Source organism: Oncorhynchus mykiss, chromosome 23 (genome assembly GCF_057628025.1).
Source record: "Oncorhynchus mykiss isolate SJ-2025 chromosome 23, ASM5762802v1, whole genome shotgun sequence".
Lineage (NCBI taxonomy): Eukaryota > Metazoa > Chordata > Actinopteri > Salmoniformes > Salmonidae > Oncorhynchus > Oncorhynchus mykiss.
The window spans coordinates 28,222,396-28,245,607 of NC_143044.1; the positions used below are offsets into that span (position 1 = coordinate 28,222,396).

At 40.4% G+C, this 23,212-nt stretch overlaps 1 protein-coding gene across 1 annotated transcript in view; it reads right to left on the reverse strand.

Annotated features, from left to right (window-relative positions):
- Positions 1-23,212, reverse strand: part of prim2 (DNA primase subunit 2) — a 104,899-nt gene that overhangs the window by 78,846 nt on the left and 2,841 nt on the right. Inside the window, exons 4-7 of the mRNA XM_021580908.3 lie at positions 17,584-17,687; positions 17,296-17,416; positions 15,194-15,289; positions 14,875-15,012 (exon numbers count right to left, since the gene is read on the reverse strand). Coding sequence (XP_021436583.3) covers positions 14,875-15,012; positions 15,194-15,289; positions 17,296-17,416; positions 17,584-17,687 — 459 coding nt within the window. The remainder of the gene's footprint in view (positions 1-14,874; positions 15,013-15,193; positions 15,290-17,295; positions 17,417-17,583; positions 17,688-23,212) is intronic.

The following is a 23,212-nucleotide window of genomic DNA, read 5'->3' on the forward strand; positions in this document are numbered from 1 at the left end:
GTAGGGCCATGATGTGCACAAACAAAAACCTTGACACTGCAGTGTTTGCAGTTAAATTCCATCTAAGATTAAAGACATGCTCAAGCGATTATTTTTACTTTTCCTGTTGAAAAACAATATCAAGTACAATGTAACCTCTCAGCTGCGCACAGGCGTGCAGCTCCCTGGGACTACCAGCCCACACAGAGAAGCATGAGATTGCACTTCACTCAACTTTCTGGCGTTTTCCCCCTTAGTTCATTAACACTATCAATTACAAAAATGTTGAAAAATGCTCTACATTTCTAGAATTTTCAACATAGAAATGCTGCCAGAAATTATTCACAGAAACTCGTTACAAATGAGTGTTATCCATGATTCACCAAAATTATATTTTGAAAGCGGAAGCAAAATATTTTAAGCATGTTTTCTTTTCAGTGTACTCCATCGCCACTGAATTACGTTAGTTGTAAGGATTTCTTTCCTAATAAATAATAATGTAAAATTAACTAAATGTACAGAAAGACCTGTGTGAAGGCCAACTTAGAGGAGGAACTGAGGCAATTAAATATGTTCAGTCTGGAAAAACACCAGGGCTTGATGGTTTACCAGTAGAGGTATATCAGATATTTTGTGATGTACTCAAATCTATTATTATTAGCATGTTTTAATTACTCCTATAAAGATGGTAGACTTTCAGGTAGTCAACTAGGTCTGATTTCATTACTACTGAAACAGGACGCAGGTGGTAAGTATAAAGATGTAGTCCAATTAAAATAACTAAAGGCCTCTTACACTTCAATGTTGTAATGCAAAAATCCTGGCAAAATGCACAGCAAAAATAAATAATGTTACTAGATGCTATTCATCCTGATCAGACAGGTTTTGTACATGACGATAGACAACAAATAGACAAATGATAGACAAATGGGAATGTCTGCTCAATTGAAACTTACAACCATTTGATTGCAGCATTACCACAAAAATGGAAGGCAAGTGGAAGAGGGAAAAGGTTGGGAACGTGTTTGTCTGCCATATATTAAAATATACAAATTGGCTGAAAGGAATTGGCTTGAATAGAAATATATACTAGTTTCATTTGAGGACAAAAATGTTGGATAGCTGCCCCATACAGGTTGCAAAATAAATGGTAAGACATTTGCGATGTACTGATTCCATGGCAAATGGTGTATGAACTGATACAAAAACCACTTGATTCAACAGTATTTCAAATTATACTCTATGAACTTGCCACCAACAGAAGGCTATATACAGTATCAGTCAAGTTTGGACACACCTAAAATCATTTTTATTTTTTATATTTTCTACATTATAGAATAGTGAAGACATCAAAACTAATGAAATAACAAATATGGAATTAAGTATCCAATTTTTTACATTTTAATATATTAGTCAGGCACCAATTGTGCAAGTTCTCCCACTTAAAAAGATGAGAGGCCTGTAATTTTCATCATAGGTACACTTCAACTATGACAGACAAAATTAAAAGAAAAAAATCCAGAAAATCACATTGTAGGATTTTTTATGAATTTATTTGCAAATTATGGTGGAAAATAAGTATTTGGTCAATAACAAAAGTTTCTCAATACTTTGTTATATACCCTTTGTTGGCAATGACAGAGGTCAAACGTTTTCTGTAAGTCTTCACAAGGTTTTCACACACTGTTGCTGGTATTTTGGCCCATTCCTCCATGCAGATCTCTTCTAGAGCAGTGACGTTTTGGGGCTGTTGCTGGGCAACACGAACTTTCAACTCCCTCCAAAGATTTTCTATGGGATTGTGATCTGGAGACTGGCTAAGCCACTCCAGGACCTTGAAATGCTTCTTACGAAGCCACTCCTTCGTTGCCCGGGCGGTGTGTTTGGGATCATTGTCATGCTGAAAGACCCAGCCACGTTTCATCTTCAATGCCCTTGCTGATGGAAGGAGGTTTTCACTCAAAATCTCACGATACATGGCCCCATTCAGTCTTTCCTTTACACGGATCAGTCGTCCTGGTCCCTTTGCAGAAAAACAGCCCCAAAGCATGATGTTTCCACGCCCATGCCTCACAGTAGGTATGGTGTTCTTTGGATACAACTCAGCATTCTTTGTCCTCCAAACACGACGAGTTGAGTTTTTACCAAAAAGTTATATTTTGGTTTCATCTGACCATATGACATTCTCCCGATCTTCTTCTGGATCATCCAAATGCTCTCTAGCCAACTTCAGACGGGTGTGGACATGTACTGGCTTAAGCAGGGGGACACGTCTGGCACTGCATGATTTGAGTCCCTGGCGGCGTAGTGTGTTACTGATGGTAGGCTTTGTTACTTTGGTCCCAGCTCTCTGCAGGTCATTCACTAGGTCACCCCGTATGGTTCTGGGATTTTTGCTCACCGTTCTTGTGATCATTTAGACCCCACGGGGTGAGATCTTGCGTGGAGCCCCAGATCGAGGGAGATTATCAGTGGTCTTGTATGTCTTCCATTTCCTAATAAATTGCTCCCACAGTTGATTTCTTAAACCAAGCTGCTTACCTATTGCAGATTCAGTCTTCCCAGCCTGGTGCAGGTCTACAATTTTATTTCTGGTGTCCTTTGACAGCTCTTTGGTCTTGGCCATAGTGGAGTTTGGAGTGTGACTGTTTGAGGTTGTGGACAGGTGTCTTTTATACTGATAACAAGTTCAAACAGGTGCCATTAATACAGGTAACGAGTGGAGGACAGAGGAGTCTCTTAAAGAGGAAGTTACAGGTCTATGAGAGCCAGAAATCTTGCTTGTTTGTTATTGACCAAATACTTATTTTCCACCATAATTTGCAAATAAATTAATTAAAAATCCTACAATGTGATTTTCTGGAATTTCTCTCATTTTGTCTGTCATGGTTGAAGTGTACTTATGATGAATATTACAGGCCTCTTATCTTTTTAAGTGGGAGAACTTGCACAATTGGTGGCTGACTAAATACTTTTTTGCCCCACTGTACTTCAAAGTAGCCACCCTTTGCCTTGACAGCTTTGCACACTCTTTTCATTTTCTCAACCAGCTTCATAAGGAATGCTTTTCCAGTCTTGAAGGAGTTCCCACACATGTGGAGCACTTGGCTGCTTTTCCTTCACTCTGTGGTCCAACTCATCCCAAACCATCTCAATTGGTTGAAGGCCAGGTCATCTGATGCAGCACTCCATCACTCTCCTTCTTGGTCAAATAAACCTTACACAGCCTGAGGTGTTGGGTCATTGTCCTGTTGAAAAACAAATGATATCCCATCTGGTTCGGCCTTAGTGGGACTATCGCTGCAGAATGCTGTGGTAGGCATGCTGGTTAAGTCTGCCATGAATTCTAAATTAAATCATGGACAGTGTCACCAGCAAAGCACGCCCACACCACCTCCTCCATGCATCACGGTGGGAACCACACATGCGGAGATCTGTTCACATACTCTGCGTCTCAAAGACATGGCGATTGGTACCCAATATCTCAAATTTGGACACATCAGACCAAAGGACAGATTTCCACCGGTCTAATGTCCATTGCTCGCGTTTCTTGGTCCCAGCAAGTCTCTTCTTATTGGTGTCCTTTAATAGTGGTTTCTTTGCAGCAATTCGACCACAAAGTTCTAATTCACGCAGCCTCCTCTGAAGTGAGATATTCCTTGACATTAAAATAGACACAAGAAGCTAATATTTTTTTTTATATTAAAACGACCTATCGATACACTTGGCTACTCATTCATTGCAGCGCGAGTGGAAGTAGGGAGAAGCACATTTGATGTGTTGTAAACTGTTGACAGGGCTGAACAAAAACAAACTTAATCAAAAACATCAGCTACAGTGGGGAGAACAAGTATTTGATAACCTGCAAAATCGACAGTGTTTCCTACTTACAAAGCATGTATAGGTCTTTCATTTTTATCATAGGTACACTTCAACTGTGAGAGACGGAATCTAAAACAAAAATCCAGAAAATCACATTGTATGATTTTTAAATAATTAATTTGCATTTTATTGCATGACATAAGTATTTGATACATTAGAAAAGCAGAACTTAATATTTGGTACAGAAACCTTTGTTTGCAATTACAGAGATCATACGTTTCCTGTAGTTCTTGACCAGGTTTGCACACACTGCAGCAGTGATTTTGGCCCACTCCTCCATACAGCTCTTCTCCGGACTTTCAGCTCACTCCAAAGATTTTCTGTGGGGTTCAGGTCTGGAGACTGGCTAGGCGACTCCAGGACCTTGAGATGATTCTTACGGAGCCACTCCTTAGTTGCCCTGGCTGTGTATTTCAGGTCGTTGTCATGCTGGAAGACCCAGCCACGACCCATCTTCAATGCTCTTACTGAGGGAAGGAGGTTGTTGGCCAAGATCTCGCAATACATGGCCCCATCCATCCTTCCCTCAATACGGTGCAGTCATCCTGTCCCCTTTGCAGAAAAGCATCCCCAAAGAATGATGTTTTCACCTCCATGCTTCACAGTTGGGATGGTGTTCTTGGGGTTGTACTCATCCTTCATCTTCCTCCAAACACCGCAAGTGGAGTTTAGACCAAAAAGCTATATTTTTGTCTCATCAGACCACATGACCTTCTCCCATTCCTCCTCTGGATCAGCCAGATGGTCATTGGCAAACTTCAGACGGGCCTAGACATGTGCTGGCTTGAGCAGAGGGACCTTGCATGCGCTGCAGGATTTTAATCCACGACGGCGTAGTGCGTTACTAATGGTTTTCTTTGAGACTGTGGTCCAAGCTCTGTTCAGATCATTGACCAGGACCTGCCGTGTAGTTCTGGGATGATCCCTCACCTTCCTCATGATCATTGATGCCCCACGAGGTGAGATCTTGCATGGAGCCCAGAGACAGAGGGTGATTGACCGTCATCTTGAACTTCTTTCATTTTCTAATACTTGCACCAATAGTTGTTGCCTTCTCACCAAGCTGCTTGCCTATTGTCCTGTAGCCCATCCCAGCCTTGTGCAGGTCTACAATTTTAGCCCTGATGTCCTTACACAGCTCTCTGGTCTTGGCCATTGTGGAGAGGTTGGAGTCTGTTTGAGTGTGTGGCCGGTGTCTTTTTTCCAGGTAAGGAGTTCAAACAGGTGCAATTAATACAGGTAATAAGTAGAGAACAGGAGGGCTTCTTAAAGAAAAACTAATAGGTCTGTGAGAGCCGGAATTCTTACTGGTTGGTAGGTGATCAAATACTTATGTCATGCAATAAAATGCAAATTAATTACTTAAAAATCATACAATGTGATTTTCTGGATTTTTGTTTTAGATTCCGTCTCTCACAGTTGAAGTGTACCTATGATAAAATGACAGACATGCTTTGTAAGTAGGACAACCTGCAAAATCGGCAGTGTATCAAATACTTGTTCTCCCCACTGTATATGCTGTATTCTTTGACAGTCTCTCTCTGGTCATGGTTTTAAACATCATGAAATCTAACATAGGCTAGTATCAACCTTTGATGTGTGGTCGTGGAAGCTGTAGGCACATTGATTTGAGCTTTCGGATTGTCCAGCGCAGTCAGCACACTTGATTTAACCACAGCTCTCCTTGTCCACAAGGCAGACAAACAAAATAGGCAAAGTATTCCCCTTTGAACTTGCACCTACCAACAACAGCGCAAGGCTTTATAATTTCTTCAGAAATGTCTGGTGATATTGATAGGATAGGCGCCTGCGATGACGCGGAAACGCAGTCTGCCCCGCCTCCCGGTACAATTTGTGTGCGCTGTGGTTGGTTGCAGTCTAATTTCTTTACACAGAGGGGGGAGAGAACATGCATCAATTTGCGTGTCCCATGTAATGTAAGCAGTGTCGACGAGTAGAAATCCACTTAGCCCAATGATTGTTTCCCGTACCATTTATTCATTTTCTTTCGCATACAGTGGATTCAGAAAGTCCCCTTGACTTTTTCCACATTTTGTAACATTACAGCCTTATTCTAAATTGTATTAAATAATTACCCCCCTCTCATCAATTTACACATAAGACCCCATAAGACAAACAAAAACAGGTTTTAAGAATTGTTTGCAGGTCCGAGATACTGTTGTGAAGATTTTGCCGGATTTGGATACAAAAAGATTTCCCAAGCTTTAAACATCCCAAGGAGCACTGTGCAAGCGATAATATTGAAATGGAAGGAGTATCAGACCACTGCAAATCTACCAAGACCTGGCCGTCCCTCTAAACTTTCAGCTCATACAAGGAGAAGACTGATCAGAGATGCAGCCAAGAGGCCCATGATCACTCTGGATGAACTGCAGAGATCTACAGCTGAGGTGGGAGACTCTGTCCATAGGACAACAATCAGTCGTATATTGCACAAATCTGGCCTTTATGGAAGAGTGGCAAGAAGAAAGCCATTTCTTAAAGATATTCATAAAAAGTGTCGTTTAAAGTTTGCCACAAGCCACCTGGGAGACACACCAAACATGTGGAAGAAGGTGCTCTGGTCAGATGAAACCAAAATGGAACTTTTTGGCAACAATGCAAAACGTTATGTTTGGCGTAAAAGCAACACAGCTGAACACACCATCCCCACTGTCAAACATGGTGGTGGCAGCATCATGGTTTGGGCCTGCTTTTCTTCAGCAGGGACAGGGAAGATGGTTAAAATTGATGGGAAGATGGATGGAGCCAAATACAGGACCATTCTGGAAGAAAACCTGATGGAGTCTGCAAAAGACCTGAGACTGGGACGGAGATTTGTCTTCCAACAAGACAATGATCCAAAACATAAAGCAAAATCTACAATGGAATGGTTCAAAAATAAACATATCCAGGTGTTAGAATGGCCAAGTCAAAGTCCAGACCTGAATCCAATCGAGAATCTGTGGAAAGAACTGAAAACTGCTGTTCACAAATGCTCTCCATCCAACCTCACTGAGCTCGAGCTGTTTTGCAAGGAGGAATGGGAAAAATGTCAGTCTCTCGATGTGCAAAACTGATAGAGACACCCCAAGCGACTTACAGCTGTAATCGCAGCAAAAGGTGGCGCTACAAAGTATTAACTTAAGGGGGCTGAATAATTTTGCACGCCCAATTTTTCAGTTTTTGATTTGTTAAAAAAGTTTGAAATATCCAATAAATGTCGTTCCACTTCATGATTGTGTCCCACTTGTTGTTGATTCTTCACAAAAAAATACAATTTTATATCTTTATGTTTGAAGCCTGAAATGTGGCAAAAGGTCGCAAAGTTCAAGGGGGCCGAATACTTTCGCAAGGCACTGTATGTATGTATGTATGTATGTATGTATGTATGTATGTATGTATGTATGTATGTATGTATGTATGTATGTATGTATATATATATATATATATATATATTAAAAGGAACGTCTTTTTCCGAAAGCTCAAGGAGCCATTTTTGACACTTGCATTTGGGCAATGGCTGTTCCAGATATCTACACAGTACAGGTGACACCCTTTGACACTCCTTCCAATAGGATTTTCATCCAACAAACAGCCAAACTCACAAAAAAAAAAAGTGTCTGGTGCGATTTTTATCCTGCCTAATTGATTTCAACTTGACTCTGTGGAAACTATTTTGAGTCTCATAAAAGTCTAATTTCCGGCTTTGATTTATGGCAGATCTCTGCCATATGAAGATTGACACATTTCATTTTCTTCCAGCAGCCGATATTCCAAAAGCCATCGGAGGGCAAATGTGCAGACAGCACATGTTTTCAATTGGCAAGATGGATTAGAGCGATGCGTCATACAGCCATCACACAGGTCATTGATGCACTGTATGACTGGCAATGTCTGTATCCGTCCACACTAAAATAATCATTTAGACAACATATTTGATTGACAGAAGAGCAGGAATACTGGCCAGAAATTAAATTCATTCACTAGCTGTCACAATGCATTTGGCAGGAATGCAAAGGACGCTTGTGTAATATGGAGGTGGGTAAAAGCAAAAACTGGTTTGCCAAACAGAGCCTTTAAATATTGCATCACACAAAAATATAGCTTTTTTTCTAGGTTTATACTACAGTGTGGGGAAGAGAGTCATTTTAGCTGGAGAGAACTGGGCCTAAAGGGTTGAGTTATGAACAGAGTGACTTCCCTCAGAACATTCTAATTGAGCAAAACCTTAGCAACTACTTCGTCTGATGATTGACTTTGGATGTAAACTTTAAGTACTGTTCCCAGACTTTAATTAAAAAGCTCAAAATCAGACTTTGGGTTGTCAATTTCAGTATATAAAGTACATTCTGTTCCCAAAGCTGTCAGATGTATTATTATTCCCCATATCATGCATGCATTTTAATATCCCTGGTTATAGCAGCAATTAAATCCTCCTCCACATTGTTTACTATAACCAAGTATCTCATTTGAATTTTAGAGGTCATTAGACTCAAGCAGACTGTAGCTGCAATTACCACAGATTACCGCCACCGAATCCACCATGTCATATACTTAGATAACTCGTATCTAAACATTTATCATAATGAGGTGGTACATGTCCAACTAGATAAACACTTCCTGCAGCTGCAATGTACAGTTAAATGTAAAACTGAATACAATTTATGGTAATCATTCACTACTCATTTAGGGCTACTTTTTAATTACAAAAAAACAAAAAACATTGAGCATTTGTTTGTATTCCACCACAGATGTATAATTTATGTAGGCTACACTTTATTATGAAAACTCTTTACGTCGAGAAGATGTGATCAATTGATATGTTTAATAGAGGACTTTGTGTAGATGAGTATAAGTTCATCTAAAAGCATTGCATTGACACAAAATGTGAAGATGGGAAAATTCACAAGAAATTAAAGGTTCCTCTCCACGATGAAACCTCAGCTTTACAGATTTGGCAGCTTTAGTATCGTCACACACACACACACACACACACACGCAGCAGCATTAAGCTCCTTTGTTCTCCTCCACAACAGAAAAGAAGAAGCCAGTAATGGCCGTGTCATGTCTCTGCATGAATAATCTCCTACATCAAATGAGACCAGGACACTCCTTACAATATGCTTTTTATGGTCACTTCCATTGGAAATAGCCCATTGGGCTCCAATAACACCAGACACCTTGTAAGGAATGAGATCTCATTGTAAGGAATGAGATCTCATTGAGGTGTGCCACAGGGGAAGACATTTCGCGCTGCATATCTGAAGAGAAATGTGAAGCGTAGACTGAAGCATGGAAATGTAATGTGTATGCACGAGTCGGATGGTATACAAGTACTGGGGTTATACAGATTCCACCAATCTTGCCAAGACAATTGCAAGCACTGGTTTGTGATTTAGGCCTGGTACTGCAGTGGCAACAGCATATTCCAACTAAATCTATAGGGTAGTGTTGTCACGATACCAGAATTTTGACTTCGATACTAGGTTTAATATCACAATACACGATACCGTCACAATACCACATTAAAAAAATGCATATTAGCCAAATTCACAGAATAGCACTCGATCCAGACAGAAACTCAACTACTGCTCTCTGTTCAATCGTTGGGCATCATTTATTTGATTGGTAAATCTATTGATGAACTGGATGTGGCCAAGGCCTATCCACAATACAGGTGAATGCATATTCAAAAAGGGTGTGTGCATGCATCGAGTTCGAGCTTGTTTTGGCTGATAGGGCCACATGACAAAAATCAACTTCCTTTCCATTTAGGATTTGAGTGTACTAGGATTTATTTTAGTGTATTGATCAACAACATTTGCATAGAAGTAGCTAAATGTAAAAATAAATGTGCACTGTCTCTTTAAAATCAGTAATGACGTCATTCATAAGGCGCGAGGGGGCGGTCCATTGGAGCAGTCAGTTCGTTGAGGCAATAGATCATATTTTTGGATACATAAGCGAGACCAAATAATTTAATGAAAAGTTGTGACAATCACCTTTGAAGTCAGCATATTTTACACATTATAAACAAAGTAGTAGGGTATTGAATTGATGTTAGCTTTAGCCAGCAAGCAAAGATAGCTTCCATCTTTGTAGGCTACCGGTATCTTCTTGCATTGTAAGGTGTTCTAGCCTGTATGGACATTGTTTTGCGAAGTTGCAAACAGTAATCAACAGTTTCAACATTTCTACATGCCGCATTACATTATTCAAGTGTGTTAACTTCTGTGCAGCATGAGTTGGGAGCTAACATTATCCAGACTCCCAGTGCAGGCTAGCAATGAGTAAGTGGAGCAGTCAAGGTTGGCGCTATAATAAAAGGGTCGGCTGCGCTGATAGACAGGCTTGATCCGTGTGACATTCTCGAAAGTAACAAAAATTGAGTACCAAACGTTTCTTCATGTTCTAGTATCGAAACGTTTCGGTATACTGTGCAACACTATTATAGATCACATAAATGGGAAACATGAATCAAAGCCAAGCATAGGAAAATCGTCATAGCAAGATTTCTCTCTAACTTGGAATAGAACATTGGTCATGTAGCCTGGCCAATACCTGTAATAGCAATCTGCTAATGTTGGATACAAATAAAAACTATATCCAGATAAACAAAATGTGCACCATGTTTCACAAAGTGAAATAAAATGGCAGTGTGTGCAACCCCAGTGTATTTTTCCACTCGACTCCTCTAAAGTAGAACTGCCTCTAGTCAGCCCTCCAGTATGCCATATAGTACTGCCTGCACACAGACAGACAACTCCACTCTGGTACACCCACTCCATGCAAACATACACTACTACACACAGTAAGAGGGGGACGGATTTACTAAACCCCATTACCAGAGGTTATGGGTTAAGGATTGGAGAACCACTCAACTCTTATTTTTTGTCAATATTGAAGTTCGTTATCATGGGGTTGAGGAGAATATTCAGAAAAACAACCTTTCAACAGAATTATCAAATCTCAGACGTAACTAGTTCTACTATTCTGGTTCTATGGATAACTAATAGAGACTGTCGCTACGACGTGACATGACAGCTTATACACACACACACACACACACGTGTCTGGTCCACAGCATTATTTCTGTTCTCCGAGATAGAAAGTCTACAAGTCATTCAGAAGTTCATGAGGGAAAAGGGCATTTCACTACGGAGCTGTCACCTAGCAACACAGGTAAGCTAATGTTTTTGGTGCGGAACATGTTGCAATGGATACAAATCTGTTGCGTCTCTGACAATGGAATGAGAATAGTTGGGTGGAGATAAAAGTGCTATGCTCTGTCAGACATTTAGGCTACCATTTATTTTTATGTGACCCACAGGTACAATTAACAAATTCCTATAATCAGTTCGTATTTACCTGTGAGCTACAACTCAACAATATATATAAAAAAAGGTACATAAATACAAAGTATTGACCATTAAGACCATATTAAAGTTAAAAAGTAATTAAACATTTCATATGTAAACATTTCCATTTACGGGTTCACTTCCCTCTTGCACTTGATTGATAAATTAAGGTCACTAATTAGTAAGGAACTCCCCTCATCTGGTTGTTTAGGTCTTAATTTAAAGGAAAAACCCACAGACACTCAGCCCTCCGTGGAATGAGTTTGACACCCCTGGTGTAAGTAATCATATCACTTTCCCACTTAAAGGAATTAAAAAAAAAAAAATACTACTTCATATTCATCATCTCCACCCAACATCAACAAAAGAAAAAGGTGCGTTTCTATGTTTTGTGGGGGGAAGAGGGAAAGATAAGTGTTTCCAATGACATCAGTGTGCATCATGTGACTTCAACCAATTACGAGTAGGCATTGCCGACAATTGGTTGATGATGTCATTGGAAACACTCATCTTCCTCTATCTTTTTCCCACAAAACATATTAACGCTCCATTTTCACATATGTTTATGTTGGGGTGGCGGAGAGGACATATGACCATTTTTTTTACATTTCCTTTTAATAAACCATCTCTCACAGAAGTCCCTGGGGCATATCCATATTACCTCAACAGCAACTTCTAAATGGCCAATTAGGGCCTACTACACCTGTAGCCTACATAAGAACAATAATATAAATGACATATTTCAAGAGGAATGAGGCTCCATCAGAGGACTAGGCTGTATTCTGTTATCAATCTTTGGGAGAAAAGCCTTGCCATCTAGCCTTAAAAACAGTGCTTCTGCTTTCTAAAGGGCCAACCTCAGAGCATCTCTGATCTCAGCTTGGTTTTAACCTCAGCCTGATCCGTGGAGGGTGAGGAAGAAGGTTTGCAGGAATGACCTACAACTCCTACACAAGTGTACGTTGTCATCCGTTCAAGAAACGATCATCTTTCCCGCCTACTCCTGTCAGCCGGAAAAAGCAATCTAGTCTCACTTCCTCCCAATCTCTCCCACAATCATCTTCTCATCAGACATCCCACTCACTGCTCACTGACATGCAAGCAGGTAATTACTCCATTGCAGGCAAATTACAACACGCTGCAGACATCTAGATTGCTTTGTATATGCATGTATGACTGACCAGACGGTCTGTCCAAAAGCCCTTGACCTTTTTAATGGAATTCTGTTTTGTCCAAAGACGTGCTGTAAGACAGGCTATATCAAACATGGCTATATCAAACAAGCACAATAGCACTTAATGCTAAAAATATTCATACTAAATGCAGTAATTGTCATTTAGCCAAAGCATGCTGACCATTGTCTTCAAAACATACCATGTTAAGATAGTTGAAGTCGGAAGTTTACATACACCTTTGCCAAATACATTTAAAACTGAGTTAAACAATTCCTGACATTTAATCCAAGTAAAAATTCACTGTCATAGGTCAATTAGGATCACAAGTTTATTTTAAAAATGGGAAATGTCAGAATACTGGTAAAGGTTGATTTATTTCAGCTTTTATTTCATCACATTCCCAGTGGGTCAGAAGTTTACATACTCAATTAGTATTTGGTAGCATTGACTTTAAATTGTTTAACTTGGGTCAAGCGTTGCGGATAGCCTACAACAAGCTTCCCACAATAAATTGGGTGAATTTTGGCCCATTCCTCCTGACAGAGCTGGTGTAACTGAGTCAGGTTTGAAGGCCTCCTTGCTCACACACACACACCTTTTCCAGTTCTGCCCACACATTCTCTATGGGATTGAGGTCAGGGCTTTGTGATGGCCACTCCAATACCTTGACTTTGTTGTCCTTAAGCCATTTTGCCACAACTTTGGAAGTATGCTTGGGGTCATTGTCCATTTGGAAGACCCATTTGCTACCAAGCTTTAACTTCCAGACTGATGTCTTGAGATGTTGCTTCAATATATCCACATGATTTTCCTCCCTCATGATGCCATCTATTTTGTGAAGTGCACCAGTCCCTCCTGCAGTAAAGCACCTCCACAACATGATGCTGCCACCCCCGTGCTTCACGGTTGGGATGGTGTTCTTCTGCTTGCAAGCCTCCCCCTTTTTCCTCCAAACATAACGATGGTCATTATGGCCAAACAGTTCTATTTTTGTTTTATCAGACCAGAGGACATTTCTCCAAAAAGTATGACCTTTGTCCCCATGTGCAGTTGCAAACCGGTCTGGCTTTTTCATGGAGGTTTTGGAGCAGTGGCTTCTTCCTTGCTGAGCGGCCTTTCAGGTTATGTCGATATAGGACTCGTTTTACTGTGGATAGAGATACTTTTGTACCTGTTTCCGCCAGCATCTTCACAAGGTCCTTTGCTGTTGTTCTGGGATTGATTTGCACTTTTCGCACCAAAGTACTTTCATCTCTAGGAGACAGAATGTGTCTCCTTCCTGAGCGGTATGATGGCTGCATGGTCCCATGGTGTTTATACTTACGTACTACTGTTTGCACAGATGAACGTGGTACCTTCAGGCATTTGGAAATTGCTCCCAAGGATGAACCAGACATGTGGAGGTCTACAATTATTTTTCTGAGGTATTGGATGATTTTTTTTATTTTCCCATGTTGTCAAGCAAAGAGGCACGGAGTTTGAAGGTAGGCCTTGAAATACAGCCACAGGTACACCTCCAATTGACTCAAATGATGTAAATTAGCCTAGCAGAAGCTTCTAAAGCCATGACATAATTTTCTGGAATGTTCTAAGCTGTTTCAAGGCACAGTCAACTAAGGGTACGTAAACTTCTGACCCAATGGAATTGTGATACAGTGAATGATGTGAAATAATCTGTCTGCAAACAATTGTTGGAAAAATGACTTGTGTCATGCACAAAGTAGATGTCCTAACCAACTTGCCAAAACTATAGTTTGTTAACAAGAAATTTGTGGAGTGTTTGAAAAACGGGTTTTAATGACTCCAACCTAAGTGTATGTAAATTCAACTGTCTGTATTTCATTCATAATGATGTACTATACTGCTGCTTACATTTACTGTACCAAATATTTTATTCAGACTGCCATCTTCTACTATTCAGAGAAAGGATTGACATTTCAAATGTGCTTCATAACACAGGGCTAGATATCCACTTAGACATTTCAGATCCATTTTCCCCTGTGAGCTAGTGTGATAATGGTATTTTTGAGCACTACAAACGCACCGTTTAATTTACTGCGTTATTCCTATCGATTTTGGCATCATTGGTGGAGCCCTCCTCCACCTGCTGAGAAGGATTAGCCTGCAGTAAATACAAGCCTTGCCAAATGTATCATTAACCATTGGAGGAAAATTCTATTTAAATGGTGCTCAATTTGCAATAAATGATATATTAAGTGTTTTAAACATATCCCTCCCTCCATTCTCCAGGGATGTAAGACTTCAAATGATGGGCAGAGTAATCCCAAGAATAATATGGAGTTACTAATAATACATCCATAAAGTCCTATATGAAAAGCTTGTCAGGCTGTGAATCTGTAAACAGTAAATGACATTTAAACCCATGTCATAGTCTTCACATTACATCAAAGTTAAATGCCATGTAGTAACTGGCACAGTTGCATTTAAAAATGTTTATGCCAAATAATGGGCCTTACCGCAAGTGCTTTGGACAGTCTTGTACGGAAGTCGTTGAGAACGATGGTGACAATGTCCTGGTGAGGGATGTAGACATAGCCCCCATTCAGGTAGACCTTCCTGGTTCTCACCAGATCCAACGCATCTTGGAAGGGGACCTTGAAATAAAACAGAAAGGGGGGGGGGGGGGGTATATGTACATTCAACATAACTTGCTCATCCTGATGTTTTGCCTCCCAATAGAATATTCATTATCTTAACACAAGGGTGCACTTATGTTCTCGAATTTAACCACGTGAGGATTTCACCTTTGCAGAAAATGGAAAATTGTTAACTCACTTTGTAAAAGTCTTGGCAGTCAACCGTGGATCCACTGACAGCAAAGCTTGAGGTGACGAGTTTGTCCATCAGGTTTTTCTTCTCATCAATACTAATCTAGAGATTAGGAAAAGGCTTTCAGTGACAGAAACAAGCATATTGACACTTGATAGTATAGCTACCTAGCAGTGTAGTGTTGTTGCATTCTCTTCTCCGGAGTGAGATGAAGACCGCTGTACACTTGCCCATCAATCATGTCCTCTTAGGCCTAAACAAATGAAAGACAATGTGTCCTCGGGCTGTTGATGACCTATCTGACTGCTATGGGTTTCAATCAATAGTGTAAGCAGCAAACACGTGGTAAGGCGAGGGAATGGGGAGCTGGGTTGTATTCTTTAGTTCATAATAGTCCCTCCCTGTTTCAGTCTGGCATAAATGCCATTGTGGGATATCTTACACTGAAGACCCAGAATGCATCAATGTCTTTATCACCACAACATATCAGGCTTTAACAATAGCTACGTTTCATAATTGGCGACAGATTTTCTTCTTTCATCTGACATGTACTTTACTTGCATAAAAAGGTTGGCTGGAAACCTGGTAACTGTAATAAAAACGTGGATAAATACAGCCAACCATAAGGGCAGACGGAGTTAGAACCTTGTCACTCATCTCCAAGACATTATCAAAGAAAGGCTTCCCCATGTAGAACCTGCGGCCATAACAAACACGTCACCACCTGTCACTCAAATAATTCTATCCAGGGCAGAGTATGTGAGTGAAACGAGGAGCGGAGCGTGCCTAATTTGACTGGATCGTGATTCCCAAAGGCTGGAGGGTTGGCCTTCTCGCCCGCTCCAATAGCGCTCACGTCACAAGCTCAGGGCATAACCCCCCCAGCATGTATTTGTAGTCTACTTGTGTGCAGCTATAGCCCCTTGCTTTAGCTACTGTCATGGAGGTCTCTAAATATAAATATATAATATACCTATAATATACCTTGATAAATCAAGGTGACTTACAAAGATCAAGAGAGGGTGCGGTGATGTAGCGAAAAGACACGTATCCCAAAAGCGTGATTGTGTACTTACTCCATGCACATGCTAACAAAAAGGAACGAGGTGGGTAGATGACTAATTGTCATTGTAGCAAAGTATTTATAAGCTAAAAAATCAGATCTTTTAAAACATTTTGTTCATTTTTGTTCCATTATCTATACAATAGGCCATCATTGATTTTGTCCCAATGGGCATATTCCCACTTTCAAGGAGCTTTCTGTTTTGATTGGGTTATTTTACCAAAAAAACCTTTAGGCCTACCTATAGAATTTTTTAAAAAACAACTCTGCCCAGCCTGGCAAGAGTGGCCCAGTGGCTAAATTGTGATTTTAATGAATGAAGCGAATTTGGAGCAGCAGTTTTTTCCTGTGAGTGGAGTGGTAGGACAGGACATTGAGCACCTCTCCAAGAGTGATGAGCGGGATTTCCAACTGGTCACGTGCTCTGATCCAGGGACTGTTTGGGAAAATGTTGTACCTATCCCCTTCTGGGCATGTATGTGATTAACAACTTTTGCTTGCCTTTTTCACCTCCCTCGTTGCCATATTGCAATAGTATAAACAATGCTGGTCAAATTAAATGAAAAGGAGCATGTTCTATACAGTACTGTAAATGTGTACTATTTACTTCCTTGAGTTCAATCGATTTATCTTGCACAAATTTTTATTTATCACAACAAATATTATGGAACACACCTTGAAGTAAAACCAGATTCAACTTCAAATAGCCCGATTGCAAAAACAACCCTCCACACAGGACATTTTCTGACAAGTATACTACTGTGAGCTGACGGCGCCATCTACTGACAGGTCTGAAATATTACCAGAAATATGTCCAAACAGAATCAAGACCAGATTTACTGATAATTTATATTTAGCAAAGTTTACACCCAATACTTTATTTTTTCATGCACATCAAAATGTTGCACCAGTGCATACACCAATGGTGGACAGGGATGAACCAATTACTTGGTTATGCCAATTCCCGTCATCATATTGATGCCAGAGCTGTTTTGCTCACATTTAAAAGTAAAATGTGCATTTCCCTCCACAACAACAGACTCACCGTATGATAGTGAAGATTATTGTATTGCAGAAATTCTCGTATGTTTTTGGAAGGCAGGTGATTGAAGCGATAACGAAAGAGGTCAATCTCTTGCTGGATAAACCACCGTCTGAGATCTTCTCTGCAAGATTAAAAAAAAGTCATCTTATTGTTTGTTCAATTTACAAAGCAAGAGAATCACTTGGTATCACAAATAATTAGGTAGAATACACTCTCCTCTAGGTATAAGTCTATTTGGAGAAAGGGACATTACAGGTTTATTGAAAAGGCTGTAAAGACTTCACTTACGTTTGGCAGTATGCAAGACGGAGAATGAAGTGGGAGATATGGTCCTTTCTTCGCTTCTCATATTCACTGGGCCCAGTTTGAGGTTTCCGGTCATCCTTAGTGGACTTAAAAGGAAATCATACCGGCACATCAACAGAAAGCATTCTCTATTTCAATATCATTATCAAGGTCTTGATCACCACCAGCAATTCAGTGTTTTCCATTTGACCTTTATTTAACAAGGCAAGTCAATTAAGAACAAATTCTTATTTTCAATGAAGGCCTAGGAACAGTGGGTTAACTGCCTTGTTCAGAGGCAGCACGACAGATTTGACCTTGTCAGCTCGGGGATTCGATCTTGCAACCTTTCGGTTACTAGTCCAACGCTCTAACCACGAGGCTTTTGGTCGACCAAAATGTTTTTTTAGCCGAGCAGAAGCAAATATACAGTGCCATCCGAAAGTAGTCAGACCACGTGACCTTTTCCCACATTTCGTTACAGCCTTATTCTAGAATATATATATATATATATATATATATATACATACATACATACATACACACACACAGTGCCTTGCGAAAGTATTCGGCCCCCTTGAACATCGACCTTTTGCCACATTTCAGGCTTCAAACATAAAGATATAAAACTGTATTTTTTTTTGTGAAGAATCAACAAGTGGGACACAATCATGAAGTGGAACGACATTTATTGGATATTTCAAACTTTTTTAACAAATCAAAAACTGAAAAATTGGGCGTGCAAAATCATTCAGCCCCCTTAAGCTAATACTTTGTAGCGCCACCTTTTGCTGCGATTACAGCTGTAAGTCGCTTGGGGTATGTCTATCAGTTTTGAACATCGAGAGACTGACATTTTTTCCCATTCCTCCTTGCCAAACAGCTCGAGCTCAGTGAGGTTGGATGGAGAGCATTTGTGAACAGCAGTTTTCAGTTCTTTCCACAGATTCTCGATTGGATTCAGGTCTGGACTTTGACTTGGCCATTCTAACACCTGGATATGTTTATTTTTGAACCATTCCATTGTAGATTTTGCTTTATGTTTTGGATCATTGTCTTGTTGGAAGACAAATCTCCGTCCCAGTCTCAGGTCTTTTGCAGACTCCATCAGGTTTTCTTCCAGAATGGTCCTGTATTTGGCTCCATCCATCTTCCCATCAATTTTAACCATCTTCCCTGTCCCTGCTGAAGAAAAGCAGGCCCAAACCATGATGCTGCCACCACCATGTTTGACAGTGGGGATGGTGTGTTCAGCTGTGTTGCTTTTACGCCAAACATAACGTTTTGCATTGTTGCCAAAAAGTTCAATTTTGGTTTCATCTGACCAGAGCACCTTCTTCCACATGTTTGGTGTGTCTCCCAGGTGGCTTGTGGCAAACTTTAAACGACACTTTTTATGGATATCTTTAAGAAATGGCTTTCTTCTTGCCACTCTTCCATAAAGGCCAGATTTGTGCAATATACGACTGATTGTTGTCCCACCTCAGCTGTAGATCTCTGCAGTTCATCCAGAGTGATCATGTGCCTCTTGGCTGCATCTCTGATCAGTCTTCTCCTTGTATGAGCTGAAAGTTTAGAGGGACGGCCAAGTCTTGCTAGATTTGCAGTGGTCTGATACTCCTTCCATTTCAATAATATTGCTTGCACAGTGCTCCTTGGGATGTTTAAAGCTTGGGAAATCTTTTTGTATCCAAATCCGGCTTTAAACTTCTTCACAACAGTATCTCGGACCTGCCTGGTGTGTTCCTTGTTCTTCATGATGCTCTCTGCGCTTTTAACGGACCTCAGACTATCACAGTGCAGGTGCATTTATACGGAGACTTGATTACACACAGGTGGATTGTATTTATCATCATTAGTCATATAGGTCAACATTGGATCATTCAGAGATCCTCACTGAACTTCTGGAGAGAGTTTGCTGCACTGAAAGTAAAGGGGCTGAATAATTTTGCACGCCCAATTTTTCAGTTTTTGATTTGTTAAAATGTTTTGAAATATCCAATAAATGTCGTTCCACTTCATGATTGTGTCCCACTTGTTGTTGATTCTTCACAAAAAAAATACAGTTTTATATCTTTATGTTTGAAGCCTGAAATGTGGCAAAAGGTCGCAAAGTTCAAGGGGGCCGAATACTTTCGCAAGGCACTGTGTATATATTATATATATTTTTTTTTTTTACCCTCTGCAGTCCACACACACAACCCCATAATGACAAAGCGAAAACAGGTTTAGACATTTTTGCAAATAAAAAACAGAAATACCTTATTTACATAACTATTCAGACCCTTTGCTGAACAGCTCAGGTGCATCCTGTTTCCATTGAGCATCCTTGAGATGTTTCTACATTTTGATTGGAGTCCACCTGTGGTCAATTCAATTGATTGGACAGGATTTGGAAAGGCACACGTGTCTATATAAAGCCCCACAGTTGATGGTGCATGTCAGAGTAAAAACCAAGCCATGAGGTCGAAGGAATTGTCCGTAGAGCACAGAGACAGGATTGTGTCGAGGCAAAGCTCTGGGAATGGTACCCAAAAAAATCTGCAGCGTTGATGGTCCCTAAGAACAGAGTGGCCTCCATCATTCTTAAATGGAAGAAGTTTGAACCAACAAGACTCTTCCTAGAGCTGGGCCGCCCAGGCAAACTGAGCGATCGGGTGAGAAAGGCCTTGGTCAGGGAGGTGACCAAGAACCAAATGGTCACTGACAGAGCTCTAGAGTTCCTCTGTGGAGATGAGCGAACCTTCCAGAACGACAACCATCTCTGCAGTACTCCAACAATCGGGCCTACATAGTAGAGTGGCCAGACGGAAGCCACTACTCAAAAACGCACATGACAGCCCTCTTGGAGTTTTCTAAAAGGCACCTAAAGACCATGAGAAACAAGATGCTTTGGTCTGAATGCCAAGCATCACGTCTGGAGAAAACCTGGCACCATCACTACGGTAAAGCATGGTGGTGGCACCATCATGCTGTGAGGATGTTTTTCAGTGGCAGGGACTAGGAGACTAGTCAGGATCGAGGAAAAGATTAATGGAGTAAAGTACAGAGATCTTTGATGAAATCCTGCTCCAGAGCGCTCAGGAACTCAGACTGGGACAAAGGTTTTACATTACAACAGGACAATGACCCTAAGCACACAGCCAAGAAAACGCAGGAGTGGCTTCGGGACAAGTCTCTGAATATTCTTGAGTGGCCCAGCCAGAGCCCGGACTTGAACCCGATCTAACATCTCTGGAGAGACCTGAAAATAGCTGTGCAGTGATGCTCCCCATCCAACCTGACAGAGCTTGAGAGGAAGGATCTGCAGAGAAGAAATGGGAAAACGCTTGTAGCGTCATACTGAGTAAAGGGTCTGAATACTTACTGTTGAAGTCGGAAGTTTACACACCTTAGCCAAATACATTTAAACTCAGTTTCACAATTCCTGACATTTAATCCTAGTAAAAAAAATCCCTGCCTTAGGTCAGTTAGGATCACCACTATTTTAAGAATGTGAAATTCCAGAATAATAGTAGTGATTTATTTAAGCTTTTATTTCTTTCATCACATTCCCAGCGGGTCAGAAGTTCATACTCAATTAGTGTAGCATTGCCTTTAAAAATAGTTTAACTTGGGTCAAACCTAGCCTTCATCAAGCTTCCCACAATGAATTGGGTGAATTTTGGCCCATTCTGACAAAGCTGGTGTAACTAAGTCAGGTTTGTAGGCCTCCTTGCTCGCACACACTTTCAGTTCTGCCCACACTTTTTATGGGATTGAGGTTAGGGCTTTGTGATGGCCACTCCAATACCTTGACTGTGTTGTCCTTAAGCCATTTTGCCACAACTTTGGAAGTATGCTTGGGGTCATTGTCCATTTGGAAGACCCATTTGTGACCAAGCTTTAACTTCCAAACTGATGTCTTGATGTTGCTTCAATATATCCACATGATTTTCCTCCCTCATGATGCCATCTATTTTGTGAAGTGCACCAGTCCCTCCTGCAGCAAAGCACTCCCACAGCATGATGCTGCCACCCCCGTGTCACGGTTGGGATGGTGTTCTTCGGCTTGCAAGCCTCCCCCTTTTCCTCCAAACATAACGATGGTCATTATGGCCAAACAGTTCCATTTTTGTTTCATCAGACCAGAGGACATTTGTCCAAAGAGTACGATCTTTGTCCCCACATGCACTTGCAAACCGTAGTCTGGCTTTTTTATGGCGGTTTTGGAGCAGCTTTTCAGGTTGTCGATATAGGACTTGTTTTACTGTGGATATAGATACCTTTGTACCGGTTTCCTCCAGCATCTTCACAAGGTCCTTTGCTGCTGTTCTGGGATTGATTTGCACTTTTCGCACCAAAGTACGTTCATCTCTAGGAGACAGAACGCGTATCCTTCCTAAGCAGTATGACGGCTGCATGGTCCCATGGTGTTTATACTTGCTTACTATTGTTTGTACAGATTAATGTGGTACCTTCAGGCATTTGGAAATTGCACCCAAGGAATAACCAGACTTGTAAAGGTCTACAATTGCTTTTCTGAGGTCTTGGCTGATTTCTTTTGATTTTCCCATGATGTGAAGCAAAGAGGCACTGAGTTAGGGTAGGCCTTGAAATACATCTACAGGCACACCTCCAATTGACTCAAATGATGTCAATTAGCCTAGCAGAAGCTTCTAAAGCCATGACATCATTTTCTGGAATTTTCCAAGCTATTTAAAGGCAGTCATCTTAGTGTATGTAAACTTCTGACACACTGGAATTATGATAGTGAATTATAAGTGAAATAATCGCTCTGTAAACAATTGTTGGAAAAATGACTTGTCTCATGTCAAGTAGATGTCCTAACCGACTTGCCAAAACTATAGTTTGTTAACAAGAATTTTGTGGAGCGTTTGAAAAACACTTAGGTTGGAGTCATTAAAACCTGTTTGTAAACTTCTAACTACAACTGTATGTAAATGTCATGTTTATTTTTAATAAATTAGCCAACATTACTAAACCTGTTTTTGCTTTGTCATTTTGGGGTATTCGCTGTAGATTGAGGGAAAAAAACAGTTTAATACATTACAGCCTCAAATGTAACAATGTGGAAAAAGTCAAGGGGTCTGAATACTTTTCAAAAGCACTGTGTGCATATCTATAGCGTGCGCTCTCCCACCAATATGTGCACACTCATTGTGTAAATGGTTTGCGTTTGATTGTTAATGTATTAAATTCCCAATTATATATCAATAGTAGATTTACTGTTATTTCCTAATCTAATCAGACATGCTTGTTTGGTTACAGTAAAGTCTTAATGCATTCGATATACAGTACCAGTCAAAAGTTTGGACACCTCATTCAAGGGTTTCTTTATTTTTACATTGTAGAATACAAACTATGTAATTTCATATTTAGAATATTTTAGTATCCAGTAAAATACTTTGTTTTACAAGTTTTCAGTTTAGTATATGATTCCATGTGTTATTTCAGTTTGCTGTCGTCACTATTCTACAATGTAGAAAATAGTTTAGAAAAAATAACCCTTGAATGAGTAGGTGTGTCAATCTTTTGACTGGGATTGTATATTATTCCAGTCTTTTACCGTTCTCATTGTCAGAGTGGGCACGTTGTTTGCAGAGTGCAGTGTTACACTTGTGAAAAAACA